This window comes from Delphinus delphis, chromosome 6, assembly GCF_949987515.2.
Source record: "Delphinus delphis chromosome 6, mDelDel1.2, whole genome shotgun sequence".
Taxonomy (NCBI): Eukaryota; Metazoa; Chordata; class Mammalia; order Artiodactyla; family Delphinidae; genus Delphinus; species Delphinus delphis.
The window spans coordinates 100147991-100162668 of NC_082688.1; the positions used below are offsets into that span (position 1 = coordinate 100147991).

At 51.0% G+C, this 14678-nt stretch overlaps 1 protein-coding gene across 2 annotated transcripts; it reads left to right on the plus strand.

The window, feature by feature from the left end:
- The first annotated feature begins 686 nt into the window (after positions 1-686).
- Positions 687-14245, plus strand: CHMP7 (charged multivesicular body protein 7). Of its 2 annotated transcripts, XM_060015175.1 has the most exons (10): positions 687-1045; positions 3000-3171; positions 9321-9506; positions 9643-9776; positions 10631-10679; positions 10914-11033; positions 11320-11418; positions 11630-11690; positions 12185-12364; positions 12592-14245. In XM_060015175.1, exons 1-10 carry the CDS (start codon positions 747-749, stop codon positions 12642-12644), a joined length of 1353 nt encoding a protein of 450 aa, XP_059871158.1. In that variant the 5' UTR covers positions 687-746; the 3' UTR covers positions 12645-14245. The 2 variants fall into 2 exon arrangements, with proteins under 2 accessions (XP_059871158.1, XP_069396898.1); XM_069540797.1 differs by lacking the exon at positions 11630-11690.
- Positions 14246-14678: the final 433 nt, after the last annotated feature.

Sequence of the window (14678 nt, forward strand, 5' to 3'; positions counted from 1 at the left end):
CCCTGCAGTGGAATCGCGGAGTCTTAACCACTGGACCGCCAGGGAAGTCCCTCAAGGACGATCAGAATTGAGCTGGATCTTAAGGGATCCATAGGATATTGATTCTGAGAAGGAAACAGAGGGACACTCCAGAAGGTGGGGAGCAAGTAGAACCTTATATATCCCTGTATTTCGGCGTATATACTGTCACAGAGCTTGCGTGACCAACAGTTTCGGTTATCCGCTGATATGACCATAAACCGAAGCTAACTTGGAAGTTTAAATTGTATGTCCGAAGTAAGAACGCCTGGTCGAGGAGCACTAAACGGTGATCCACGCGGGCGATCCTGGTGCCTTTGGCGCCCCTTAGCGGGACTCTCCAGTCCTACTACCTGAAACCACCGCAAGTCTGAGCGTAATCGTTTGCCTCTATACAACACCACGCCAAACTCCACGATTACCGAGGGGTCACGACACGCACTTTCCCGCCGCGCAAGCGCTACGTTCTCCTTTCCGCACAAAGGCTGCGGGAGGAGGGGTCGGCGCAAGCGCTCTGAGTTTCTCGGAAAATAGGGTCATCATCCCGCCTCCTGGCGCAAGCCGGTAGAGAAACGCATGCGCTGTGAGGAGGCAGGGACTTATTTCACGCGGCGGTGACGTAATGACAGAGGAGGAGGCGGCCCAGGAACGGAAGCCGGGAAGGAACCAGGGCGGAAGGGGACCAGGGCCAGGGCTGTGTGTGGAGCCTCGGCTGGCCTGGGGTTCCAATGTGGTCCCCGGAGCGGGAGGCCGAGGCCCCGGCCGGGGGAGACCCGGCGGGCCTACTGCCCCCCGAGTGGGAGGAGGATGAGGAGCGCATGTCCTTCCTGTTCTCCGCTTTCAAAAGGAGTCGCGAAGTGAACAGCACCGACTGGGACAGCAAGATGGGCTTCTGGGCGCCGTTGGTGCTGAGCCACAGCCGCCGCCAGGGGGTGGTGCGCCTGCGTCTGCGGGACTTGCAGGAGGCCTTTCAGCGCAAGGGCAGCGTCCCGCTGGGGCTGGCCACCGTGCTGCAGGACCTGCTGCGGTGAGGGCGGGCCCGTTCCGGGGGCGGGGCGGCTCCGCGCGGGCAGGGACCCAGGTCGTTCTCCGGAGCGCACCGCGACCAGCCCGGGGTCTGGCCTCCAGGAGCCGTCTGTGTTTGCTCACTGGGCGAAGAAGGAGGCCGGGTTAGGGGTGTTTGGAGGGAGAGGGAGGCGGGGTATGGGGGGAGATTGAGGGGCCAGTATAGCCCCTCCGTTAGAGGGAGAGATTAGATGAGATCCAGACGGTAAGAGAAGAGGCCAGCCTGGCGGAGGTGCCAGTGATATGTCTGGACTGGAATCCCGTTATGTAGTTATTTCGTAGGGGCTTCCACATTTGAATAACCCCGGAACAGAAGGTCTGTGAGACAGGATTTATTGAACTAAGGAAGGGCAGAGCTAAGAAGAAGGTAGTGGTGGGGAAGAGGCCTGTACGGGTCTTGCCAGCAGCCTCCACCCCATCCCCGCCACAGGTCATGTGTCTGGCCTCTCTTGGTGACCCAAGAAGGTCCTGTAGGTGCTACCTGTGCGACGGGTGCAGGATTTTGGAGGTTCCTGAGGCGGTAGCATGCACATGAAACAGACGTACTGCACTTCGCAGCGTGCAGGCATTATGCATACACCGTCTGGCTCCCTCAGCAGTCCTGTGGGTGAGGTGGCAGAATTATCCTCAGCAGACAGAAGAGGAAGCTGAGCCACAGAGAGGTCGAGCAACTTGCTGGGGGTCACACAGCTGGATAGAGGCCATGCCGGGGCTGGACCCCGGGTCTTCTGATTCTAAAGCATTTGCACTTCACGTTGTATATGTCATACCCAGAGCAGCCTCGCCAGCACAGTGACTCCCTCCGTGACGGAAGACGAAAGTCAACTTTGATATGTTGCTTTCAGCTCTCTGCTCTTCCTGGTTAAGAGATCTCCCTTCTCCCCAGCCCCCTTCCCTTGGCTGACATTGATAGGGCAAGCCATTTCTGGAACTTCACCTTTCTAGGAAAGTGTGCTGTGGACAGTTTGAGTTCATGCCCAACGTGGGGAGACAGTAGCTGAAAAAGTCAGTGAGGGGCAGAAAGAGTCTGGGCTTCCTTATTACAACAGGACCATCCTCTGCCACTTCCCACCCAGAGACCTTTAGTACCTCGATTTCTCCTCTCCTGACTGCTGGCACTCCACTGATGCCCCTTGGGGCTTGATGGGGTCTGGGACCTGAAGAATTTCTCAGGGAGATATTTTTCCATAGAAGCAGCATAGCAGAGTAGTTAACAGCTTTGCATGAGGGCCAGATGGCCTGGGTGCAAATCTTTGCTCTGCCACGTGCAAAATTATGTGACAGAGGAAAATTATATGCCCCTCCCTAAGCCTCAGTCTGACCAGTTATAAAATGTGATGATAATTGTACTTAGATTTATTGTATTTGAAGAGATACTCCTTATGTAGCCCTTAGCATAGTGACTGGCCCAGGGGAAGCATTCAGTAAATTTAGCTACTTAACACTAGAACCATGAAATGCTTATGTCTTATCTCCACCCACCCAAGCCTAGGAATAGCAGAAAACCCTTTCTCTGAACGTCTTTGTATTCTTCCTCATGTCTTGCTCTTGACATTAATCCATTATTGTTGTTTTCATTTTATCGTTTTGAGCTCCGTTTGTAACGGGAAGTCTCAACATAGGCTGTGTGGCCTCCTGTGCCTCTCTGTAGTCTTAGTGGAGAGCTTGCATTTTGGAACCAAATCATAGTTTAGCTTTGGCCTCTGTCATCTTCTCAGTCCCTCAGTTTTTTCTTGCAGAAAATTGTGAGGCTTAGAGCTGGAGCGTAAACAGTACCGCTCACAGTAGCCGGCACGGAGTAGGTGCCCGGTAAATGGTGTTTATGATGATGACCAAATTCCTCTCTGGGGGTAAGGAGGGCGGTGGGGACATTGCAGTAAGCCTTACTACGTGTCTTTTTCTTTCTTTGCCTGCAGTCGAGGGGAGCTGCAGCGGGAGTCAGACTTCATGGCCAGTGTAGACAGCAGCTGGATCTCCTGGGGGGTCGGAGTCTTCCTGCTGAAGCCCCTCAAGTGGACTCTTTCCAATATGCTAGGGGATAATAAGGTTCCTGCCGAGGAGGTGCTCGTGGCCTTGGAGCTTCTGAAGGTGGGTACTCAGAAGCAAGAGGTCTGGGTGTCATCTGGAGTGGTGGCAGGACCCTCCACGTTCCTTGGGTTGCTTGGGTGAATAGTTAGAAAAAGAACGGATCTTTTTTACATGGTGACAGAGTTGATAACTGAGTTTATCTAACCTCCCTTTCGCTGTACTTTGTAGTCTTTAGTTGTTAGTTGGACCTGTACATTTCAAGGGTGAGCCTCTGTCTAGGAATTGTCAGTTAACACACAGTTGATTCTTTTCCGTACTTGTAGGGGTTAATGATAAACTAAAGTTTAGAAAATGCTTTGCCTTCTGTGGTTTATGTACAAAAATTTCTTTCTGAGGACCTTAGACTTTCAGCTTTGCCCTCCCCTAAATCAGCGAACTGGGCTCAGATGTCCTCCCTTTGTACTTACTTACCTCCATGAAAGAAGCCACCAGGCCCTTGATCCCTTCCTACTCTCCTGGTCACTCCGCTTGCTCCTGGCCTGCCTTCCGTCCGCAGCCCAGAGCATGCAGCTGATGCTTGACTGCTTCCCTTAGCAACACCCTCGGGTGCCTCTGCAGCGTCCGGGCCACACCAGAGACACCAGCAAATCAGCCACCTTAGATAAGCCCCACGGTCCACCATCCCTGCCAGAGAAAATCGCTGTATCGCCAAGCCTGGGGCCCCTTTCAAGGTCCCCTGCTTTAGGAGGGCCCTGGGAGCCACTTGGCAGCCCAGTGTTCTTGTCCCCTCCCCGGCCCTCCCACACGCCTTGCATTGTCTGCAGTCACTGCACTGAGAAGGTAGAATCCCCTTAGTCGTGCCTTCAGCTGTCTGTCCTCCCACCTCCAGTGTGACTTCCTCTGAGCCCTGCTTTCTCCCCAGGCTCAGAGGATGAAGTGTCCTTCCTGTGTTCCACGTGTGCTTGCGAGTCTGTCCCTACCCTTTGTGGCATCTGTGACCCTCCAGATCTGTATATTCCTTTGCCCTGTCTGTTGGTGCTCTCCTTCTTCAGCCTCTAAATCCACTCTGGTTTTCCCATCTCAGGATGACTCCTTGTGGGACCTGGGGCCCCTCCTAGTCACTGCTCTGTCTCTCCTTCTCGGCCAAGCTTTGTTGTCCCCACGTCCTCACCCCCACACACCCTTTAACCCAGGGCAGACCTGCTTCACCGCCATCGTTCCACCCGATTGCTGTGGGTGAGGTTATAGTAACCTTAAGTGTGTGCGTGTGTGTGTTTATAAAGTTGACTAAACACCAGGTGGCAGAAGTAGACTCGGAGACAGTGGTTATTTTTGAAACTCACAGACCAAGCCCAACCTCAGGGCCCTTGCATAGCCCTGGAGGCTTCCACACTGCTGGACGCAGGTCGGAATCCCCCGCCCGCGCCCCATGAGAAGCTCCAGTTTCTCCTCACCTCCACAGACACCCCCCAGCACCACCCTTTGGCCTGGGGAGCAGGTCTCCAAAATCTACCAGCTCTCTCTGTCCCCCGGGAGTTTTGACTGAACAGCATGCACTTTCTTCAGGGGAACACCTCTCCCCCTTTGCGCTGCACCCCCTCCCCTCCCAGGGCCCTGACCTCCAGGACCTCCGGGGCTCAGCCAAGACCCCACAGAAACCGTGGGGCGTTTCAGGTGCTTCTGGGCCACCTCCATCCCTCCTTGCGGTCGTTTACCTCCGGTGTTCTCCAGTCTGGAGCAAAGAGAGGTAGATCCATTTATCCCCACAGATGTGATTTTGGACTCAGTCTTTTGAGAGCAAACGCAGAGATGGGGGTGGGAGTGGAATTACATAGACCTTCTAAGGACCAACAATAATTTCTGACAGCAGAGTAGTCTAATCCTGTTTAGGTAGAAAAATAAATTTAGCTCTTCAGGGGCATGGACTGTTGAATCTGTACCCAGCTTACATCACTGAATAGAACACTTAACACTTATTCCCTTTCGGTGACATCTGCTATCAAATATATGGTGACTTCAAAGATATGGTTTTCTCCTGGGTTAGAGGCTTGTTTTCATGTGTGAAAATAAAGGGTCTTATCTGGGTATTTTTATAAAACAAAAAAGCCTGTTTCTGCGGTAAATTGATTTTCCCAAGTCTAAACACAGAAAGCAGCCAGCAACTTTTAATTTTATTTGAAAAAAATACCAAAAAGTAAAAATTGCCCATAGATTTTGCTATTTAAAAATTTAAAGAAAGAAATTAAAGTTTCCTTTCTATTCATCCCATTTCCATCTCTTTGGGTCCATTCCCTTCCTGCTTGTGTCTGTAAGAACACACACATCTTTTCTTTTTTTTTTTTTTTTTTCTTTTTTTTTCTTTGCGGTACACGGGCCTCTCACTGTTGCGGCCTCTCCCATTGCGGAGCACAGGCTCCGGACACGTAGGCTCAGCGGCCATGGCTCACGGGCCCAGCCGCTCCGCAGCATGTGGGATCTTCCCGGACCGGGGCACGAACCCGCGTCCCCCGCATCGGCAGGCAGACTCTCAACCACTGCGCCACCAGGGAAACCCCACACATCTTTTCTTATTGAGCCTATTATATTACTTTCCATGGTATCTTCTTGTTTGCATTTAATACTTCCTGGAAATCTTGTTTACTTGTTTACTTATCTACTGTATAAGCTGTCTCCCCTACCAGAAGGAGAAGTTCCATGGGCTCTGGGAACAGTGCCTGGCACCTAGTAGAGAGTCAGTAAATGTTAGTTAAGTAAATAAATGAACAGACACATACATACATATGGATATACATACACTGCATTTTTTTTTTCCAGAAATGGAATCTGCTTTCACCTGTTAGTCTGCACCCTCCTTTTTTTTTATTTTTCACCTTAGTATATCATGAGCATCCTTCCAGGTCCCTACACAATATGGCTCTACTTCATTCTTTTGGATGGCTGCGGAATAATCTATAAACACGCCACAATTTATGCAGTAGTTACCAAATGGATATTTGAGTCATTCCAATTTCTCCCTACTGCACAAAGACACTTCTCTGACAGCCTCGTGCCTACACGTATGTACTTCTACTTTTATTTTTATGGAATTGATTTCTAGAAGTGCATGTGTACATTTTAAATTTTAACAGAAATTGCCAAATTGCTTTTCAAAAGCTTGTGTAAATTTACACTTTCACGAAGATTGCATTGAAGTGTCCAGTCTCTTTACATCCTTGCCAGCCCTGGATAACAGCAATCTTTCAAATTTTGCCAATTTGATGAACAAAAATGATACTTCCTATTGGTGATTTGAGCATCTTTTCACCTATCTACTGGCCATTTACATATTCCTTTCTGTGAATTGCCTCTTTATATCCTTTGCCTGTTTTTTATTTTGGATTCTTTGTCTTTTATATTCATTTGTAGGAGTTCTTTATTAGGGATAGATAGATACATAATATATTTAGTATTAGGGATGTTAATATTGTTTCCCAGTCTCTTGTTTGCTTTTCGTTTTTATTTATGATGTCTTTTTTTGTTTGTTTCTTTTGCGGTACGCGGGCCTCTCACTGTTGTGGCCTCTCCCGTTGCGGAGCACAGGCTCCGGACGCGCAGGCTCAGCGGCCATGGCTCACGGGCCCAGCCGCTCGGCGGCATGTGGGATCTTCCCGGACCAGGGCACGAACCCGTGTCCCCTGCATCGGCAGGCGGACTCTCAACCACTGCGCCACCAGGGAAGCCCATGATGTCTTTTACTATATAAATGTTTTTATATTTCTACAGTCAGAGTTCTCAAATTTTCCTTTATGGCTCTTGAATTTCTGCTCATGCTTAGGAAGGCATCCTCTACTTCAAGGTTATCAGATTTTTTAAATATTTTCTTCGAAGTATTTTATACTTTCATTTTCTCAATTTAAGTTTTAATAATTCGGTATGTAGTTTTGTATATGTGGTAGAGAAAAGCTGTTTTCTTCTAAATGAGTAGCCAGTTGTCTTAACATCATTTGTTACTGTTGTGTACCATTAATATGTGTGTGGACAGCACACCGTTCTTATTACAGTAGATTTGTAGTAAATGTTTTTATCTGACAGCACAGTCAGATCTAATGAAAGCTCTAGTTTCTGTCTTATCAGACTCCTCTGCTGCCTTGGATACTGTTGACCACTCGCTCCTTAAAATTTTCCGTTACCTTGACCTTGTTTTCACTACAGTGCAGGCTCTCCTTGGTTCTCCCCAGGCAGTTTCTGGATCGCTTTTGTGAGTTCCTTCATCTCCCGAACGTTTTGAATGTTGGTCTTCCTTCAGCTTATTACTTTGCTATCTGCATTTTCTTGGGTAACTCACTTATACTTGCGATTTTAATTACCTTCTATATGCTGAGGACTTTCAGATTAATATATCTCCTGTCCTGGCATCTCCTTCGATTTTTTTTTTAATTTATTTATTTTTTTGCGGTACGCGGGCCCCTCACTGCCGTGGCCTCTCCCGCCGTGGAGCACAGGCTCCTGACGCGCAGCTTCAGCGGCCATGGCTCACGGGTCCAGCCGCTCCATGGCAGGTGGGATCTTCCCGGACCGGGGCACGAACCCGTGTCCCCTGCATCGGCAGGCGGACTCTCAACCACTGCGCCACCAGGGAAGCCCAGAGCTTCAGAATTTTATATCCAGTTATCTCCTGTACAATCTCAAGCATCCCAAACCAACATGTCCAAAACGGAATGTTTTGTCTTGCCTTTAAAAGTATGCTTTTCCTCCTGAATTCTTGTTGTTAATCCACCCAGTCACTCAAGCCAGAACCCAGGAATCATCCCAGATTCCTCTTTTGCCTTTCCCCCCAGACCCAGTTACCATGGACTGCCAGTTTTATCTTTTAACTTTTGCTTGAATCCCTCCCTCTTTGTCCCTATTCCCATTGCCCTGTTCAGTCCCTCGTATTCTCTTGTATCAGTGGTCTCCCTGCCTCTGAGCCTAACTCCTACCATCCATCCTTTCCCCTTCGTCAGCTACATCTCTGTTAATCTAGCCGTGGCCTTCCCTTCAGGGACTACCCACCATCTGCAGAGTAAAGGACAGCATAGAAGATACATTACACTTTGTATGAGGTAGAAGGGCTTCTGCTGTCTCAGCCCTTCCCACCCGCATCCATAAACACCACACTGGACTCAGACTCCCTGCCGTTGAGGGACTCGTGACCATCACTCTTCCCACGATGCCTTTCCCACCGACTTCACCTAATGACTTGTTCACCCTACAGGATTCTGCTCAACAATCTTTTTTTTTTTTCTGAGCAATTGCTGAACTCCTTGGGTATTCCTTCCCTGTATTTTCATAGCATTCTGTGCATACTTCAGTAAATATTTCTTGTTTACAGAAGACCGAGAGAGTAATTTCCATGAAAGAGGAAGACAGTGGCATTGTTTTTTGGAACTTGTATTTCTTAGACTTCTCACAAAAATCCTATCCCACCCATTTGTCACATAAGACTCTTTATAGACTCAATAATTTCCGGTTTGCAGGATTGCCATTTGGCATAAAAATGGAGAGACCAGGGGCTTCCCTGGTGGCGCAGTGGTTGGGAGTCCGCCTGCCGATGCAGGGGACGCGGGTTCGTGCCCCGGTCCAGCAGGATCCCGCGTGCCGCGGAGTGGATGGGCCCGTGAGCCATGGCCACTGGGCCTGCGCGTCCGGAGCCTGTGCTCCGCGATGGGAGAGGCCACAGCAGTGAGAGGCGCGCGTATCGCAAAAAAAAAAAAAAAAAAAATGGAGAGACCAGGATTGGCAGGGAATTTAAGTATCATCTCATCCACCTTCTCCAGTTGGTGAGTGGGATGCTGAGGACCAATGAAACTGACTGGTCCAGGGTCACACAGGCTAGGCCGACCACCAGGCCTTGGCTCTCATTCCTGGCCATTGCACCACACCACACCACCTCATTCTCCCCTTGGGGGACCACGGGCCAGGGAGCTGCAGAGACATGAAGTTCTAGCTGGAAGGGCAAGCACACACCTGGCTCCCAATATATTACGTACCTCATTTTATCCGTGTTCCCCAGACTTTCCTCCGAGGTTTAAAAAAACACAAATCCTTTTTCCTTTTCCAAAGCTGAAGACAGGGTCAGAGCTCCCCTGCTCTTGCCTTGTGTGATTGTGGATCTGAAGCACGGGGTCAGGGCTCTCTGGGTTCCGTGGGCAGCGATCAGGGCCCGCAAGCACCTTTCTCTTTCCCTGCAGGAGAAGGCTGAGGAGGTGTATCGTCTGTATCAGAACTCCCCTCTCTCCTCGCACCCCGTGGTGGCCCTGTCAGAGCTGAGCACCCTCTGTGCGGGCTCCTGTCTGGATGAGAGGACCTTCTACTTGGTGTTGCTGCAGCTGCAGAAAGAGAAGCGAGTCACCGTCCTTGAGCAGAATGGGGAGAAGGTATGGAAACTCGCTGTTCCTTCCCTGCCTCGCCGAGCACTTGTTCAGTGTGTACTGACATGCCTGCCAGCATCCCTGCCTGTTGATTTCTCAGCATTTGGGGTCGGGGCAGCAGTAATTTGTCCCTGTCCCTCAGATTGTGAAGTTTGCCCGGGGCCCACATGCCAAGGTCTCTCCTGTCAACGACGTAGATGTCGGGGTTTACCAGCTGATGCAGAGCGAACAGCTGCTGTCGTGCAAGGTGGAATCCTTATCCCAGGAAGCAGAGAGGTAACTCCCCCTGAGCTGAGCACCCCTGACCTCCACCCTGGCCCTTAGAGCTGGTGTCCGTGGGCGCTTAAAAAAAAAAAGGTTATTTATTTATTTATTTATTTTACTAATTGTGAAAGTACTGACTGTTCAGTGCAGCCATCATGGAAAGCACAGACTATCACAAAGGAGAGAAAAATGAATTCCTCCCCCAAAGAGTACAGCTTTTAACACTGTGTTTATGCTCTTCCGTGCCAGTATCCGTTTAGCCAGTGTTTATTGAGCTAGGCCTTGTCTTGGGGACTTGGGGATAGAGTAGTGAAGGAGACAGGTCTCTGCCTTCCAGGGGTCTTGCTGAGGGACCTCTGCTCTTCCCCTCCAATGACTATGCAAGGCGTCCCTGCTAAAGGCACATTACCACTTCTCCAAAAAGTAGGGTATGTAGACGTGGAATTAGAATGGGCTTGTTCACGCCCTCTTACAGTGGGAGAAACCCCATGTTGTGAGAAGGCCAGCGTCATTGGTGGCGTTAGGAAGTCATTCCCTACCTCCTGGCTCCCAGGATGGGAATTTGTCTTCAGGGTGCCTCGTCAGCATGTTTGCACACCGCCCGCCCCGCCCCCGCTGTGGGTGAAACAGCTTCTCCTTGGTCCTTTGCCTTTCCCAGGGGCAGACCTGCCCAGCCCGCATCTCTGCTTGCTGCAGGGGTTTGGCAGTGGGCTGTTGGGCATCGTTTTTCTGGCCATTGGGTGGAATGAATTTGATCTTCAGATTTGAAAGTACCTTCACTAAAAGTGCTGCTCCTGGGGACACTTGAGGACCCTGCCACCCGCGTCCTCGGGCCTCGTCATCTTGAGCTGTCCCTTTGTTCGTAGGTATAAAGAAGAAGCCCGCCGGGCATGCCGAGCAGGAAAGAAACAGCTGGTGAGTTCTCTCTCTTCCCCCCACAGCTGTGTACCTGTGCCCACAGCGAGAGGAGCCCCAGTTCAGGGAGTGACCTTCTCGAGGGGAACGGTCTGCGGGTGGCCCAGACACCACAGCTTGTTTTACAAACCTGGGGTGGTCTTATCATCTGGGAAGGGCTCTCTTCCTCTAGCCCTTTCGCCTGCCCGGTCTGACCCTGACCATGACCATGTCTCCACACCCCGCCCCGCCCAGGCCCTGAGGTCTCTCAAGGCCAAGCAGCGGACGGAGAAGCGCATCGAAGCCCTGCATGCCAAGCTGGACACTGTTCAAGGCATCCTGGACCGGATCTATGCCTCGCAGACAGATCAGATGGTAGCCACTGCCCCTCTGCCCCAGTGCTTGGCTGGTCTCTGCGGTGTCCGCCGCTCATCCCCTCCGCTGTGGCTTTGCTGTTTGGAGGAGGCCTGGGTTCTTTCAGGATATGCTTGGGACTGCCTTTGCCTCTCCCATTGGGCAGTTTTGGCCTCAGTGGACATGGAGTGAATCATGCATGGGTGGGGGAAAAAAACCACAAAGCTTTCTTTTGGAGATGAAACAATATTGTCTGTATTTTGCCCAGTGTTCTTTATCTGCACTGATAACTTTGCCTTCTCTTTAGGTTTTCAATGCGTATCAGGCCGGGGTAGGAGCACTGAAACTCTCCATGAAGGATGTCACGGTGGAGAAGGCAGAGAGCCTTGTGGATCAGATCCAAGAGGTACAGGAGGGGGTGGGAGGACACACCTACACAAGGCAGTTCCTGAGGACAGGAGTGACTTCGCCATACTTCCTTCTTTCCCTGACTGTTTACCCTGCGAACTTGAGGACGCTTTCCTTGATTCTCCAATGGGGCAGCATTACTTTGTAACCCTGAACACTGAGACCCAAAGACCATTCAGAGTTCAAGGCGTTGTGCTTTTCTCTTACAGCTGTGTGACACCCAGGACGAAGTTTCTCAGACTCTGGCTGGTGGGGTAACCAATGGCTTAGGTGAGTTGACACGGTGCTTCCGTCTTCTTTCCTCTCTAAGATGACTTCAGCTCCTTGTGCTGTGATAGGTTTGGCTGTGGGTCTGCTCTTTTTGGTGCAGGCAGGGCTGGCCCACCCTCCCCTCTCTCTGGGGCTTCTCCACAGGAGTAAGGAGAAGGAATTGGCATTTCCTCCTTGATAGGCTGTGCTAACGGCCCCTTGGTGCTCTGGCGTCCCTTACTCCCTAGGCCTCTTCGAGGGCAAGGAGAAGCAGGGTCCATTCCATGGTGTTAGCAAAATACACCTCCTTGATGACTTAGCTCTGTGTATGGAAAAAGCATATCTGCTTGAAGGTGTCCTCTGCCTCCCAACTCACACGATTTTTTTAATAAACCTTCAAGGAGGCCTGGGCATCTTTTGTAAAGCCGAGCTGGGTTTGCAGTCCTCGATCCTTGACTCAGTAATGCGTTTCCTCCCTGGGCTTTATGTGTCCTTATGTCGTCTTTTCTTTCCAGACTTTGACAGTGAGGAACTGGAGAAGGAATTGGACATCCTCCTTCAGGACACCACCAAAGAACCTTCGGATCTGCCCGACAACCCCCAGGAGACGTTTTATACCAACAGTGTGCCTAACCCTAGGATCTCGGACGCTGAACTTGAAGCTGAACTTGAGAAACTGTCCTTATCAGAGGGAGGTACGGAGCTGTATTCCCAGGGCTGCTGGTGGGCTTGTGGTCCTCTGGCTGGCAGTAGCGAGGCTCGAGGTTAACGTGTCCCAGCCCCATTGCCCAATCTGCCAGGGTACCGAAGTCGGGTGAGGGAGCTGTGGGCTCATTATTCAGACTTGGTCCCTTAAACACTGGGATGCTTTCGTCTCAAAGACCTACCTGGTATAGAGTTCAGTCATTTCTTCTCCTTGCAGGTTTGGTCCCAAGCAGTAAATCTCCAAAAAGACAATTGGAACCGACTCTATAAAGCCATTGTAGGACCCTCAAGTGAAGGACCCTCGTGTCAAAGAGAGACCAGGCTTGTGTGTGTGTACATAGTTATTTAAACGAGAAACTCTCGGAATGTGTTGGAAAGAGGAGGAAGGACAACCACTCTGATGTATCTGGATGCTACCACTTACTACGGGACAGATAGAATTTCTGGAAGCGTGCTCGCGAGGCGTGCTGCCAGCTGGGCTCATGGCCCTGCATTCTCATCTTTCTAGTGCCACAGTTTATACAGTTCTGTGTTTGCCCTGTCATCTTTCATAGCCTGCGGCTCCTGCCACGGGCTCAGTTAGGTTTGTCTTCCCCCACCAGCTTTGTTCCAGCCAGCGAAGGCGAAAGATTCGTGCAGCTTTGCCAAATCAAAATCTGTCCTCGTCCCCCACTCTCACTGTGTTTAGAGGAGTTTATTCTGTCAGTAGGTCCGTTACACAGCTCTTCCCAGCCCCTCTCTGTTTCCATTGGTCGCGAGAGGAAGGAGAATCAAACAGCTGCCACGTTATGGAGAAACACACAATGTGAAAGGTTCTCCCCTGGGGTTCAGATTCTCCAGGTGTTCAGAAAGAGAGGTAACCCCTGAGTGGCTCAAGGGTCGTGACAGTTGGAGAGGGGCCTTGTGGGGTTGGTGGCCACTGCCGCCTCTTCCATCTTATGCAAAAGAAGATCTGCTGACTGGAGAAATGGTTACTCTTGGTCTTTTGAACTTGACGAGGAGAAGCCCAGGTGACTACAGAGCCCCGGGTGTCCAAACCCCATATGCTTTCTTAAAAAGGTATCATCTTTGCCTTGCCCCCATGGTGAATGAATTAAATATTAACTTAAATACATAAATCAGAAGAAGCCGCACAACAGCACCCCCCCCCCCCTTCTTGAGCCTGGCAGACAACAGCAGGTTATTTGAATTTCAGAAGCATGTTACGTTGTAGCCCAGCACTGGGGGCAGGTGATCTGAGCCAGGATGTGCAATAGAAGCAGAAGACAGTGGCCTCGGCAACGTCTGCTGTGTGCTTCCCCGGTCCTGCGCTGCGCCCGGCCCCACCTCCTGAAGGCCCGTCCTCTACTTCCTTTGACGAGTGGGGGAGGATGGCGGAGGGGGACAGGCAGGAGAGGGCCTGAGCGCGCTGGCAGCAGGGAGAAGAAAGCAGCCACACTGCCGCTCTGCTGCGCAGTCCCAGACGCCTCCCTGGCCCTCGGCCCTGCCCCTCCTGCTTAGGGTGACGGAGAACAGAGGGGAGGAATTTGCTCCAGGCCAGGAGCACAAATCACTGTTCAACAAGTTTCTCTCCCACTCGGCCTTGGGAAACTGAAATGTTGGGGGTGAAGAGAAACAATCACTATTTTTTCTTTTTTTATCTGGTAAATGATTAAAAGAAAAACCCTGAGCGCCTTGTCCTCGTCTCTTTTTTAGGTTGTATAAAGTGCCTTGTTCTTCCTGCATCCCCACCCTCACCTCCAGCATACACACACGGGTTCTTTCACTGACACCACCAGGAGAAGGCTGACCGGCTTCCTAGCGGGAGTCCCTAGCTGCTGGGAAAGTGGTCAGCCTACCTGATGGCTCTCACGCCGATGCTGTTATTAAATGGCCTCTTTTGTTTAAGAATGTGTCATCATTTTCCTTACTCTTTTCCTTTCCCTCTTCCCTCTAGATGACCCACTTTCCTCGGCCCGTGTGATCGTACCATATTTTAGTCTGGCACCAGTATTTACTCAGTGCCTGTTACACGCATGGGGTTTGCCGTCCATGGCGGGAGACAGGTTTTGCGCCTGCGAGCAGAGCTAGAACAGGCTAGAAGATCTGCCGCAGCACTTGGTACGTTAGCAGGTGAACCAACCAGCAAAAGGCGTCTGGAGGAGCCAGGGGCAGAGACGGTTTGAACAGAACAGAGTGGAGATAGGCGGGGGGGGGGGGGGGGGGGGGGGGGGGGGGGGGGGGGGGGGTGTTGTGTGTGTGTGTGTGTGTGTCTGTGTGTGTGTGTGTGTGTGTCTGTGTGTGTGTCTGTGTGTCTGTGTGTGT

Coding starts and splice junctions, on each gene's coding strand:
- CHMP7 (XM_069540797.1), top strand. CDS start 747: ATGTGGTCCCCGGAGCGGGAGGCCGAGGCCCCGGCCGGGGGAGACCCG. Junction 3,172..9,320: donor TGGCCTTGGAGCTTCTGAAG/GTGGGTACTCAG, acceptor CTTTCCCTGCAG/GAGAAGGCTGAGGAGGTGTA. Junction 10,680..10,913: donor GAGCAGGAAAGAAACAGCTG/GTGAGTTCTCTC, acceptor CGCCCCGCCCAG/GCCCTGAGGTCTCTCAAGGC.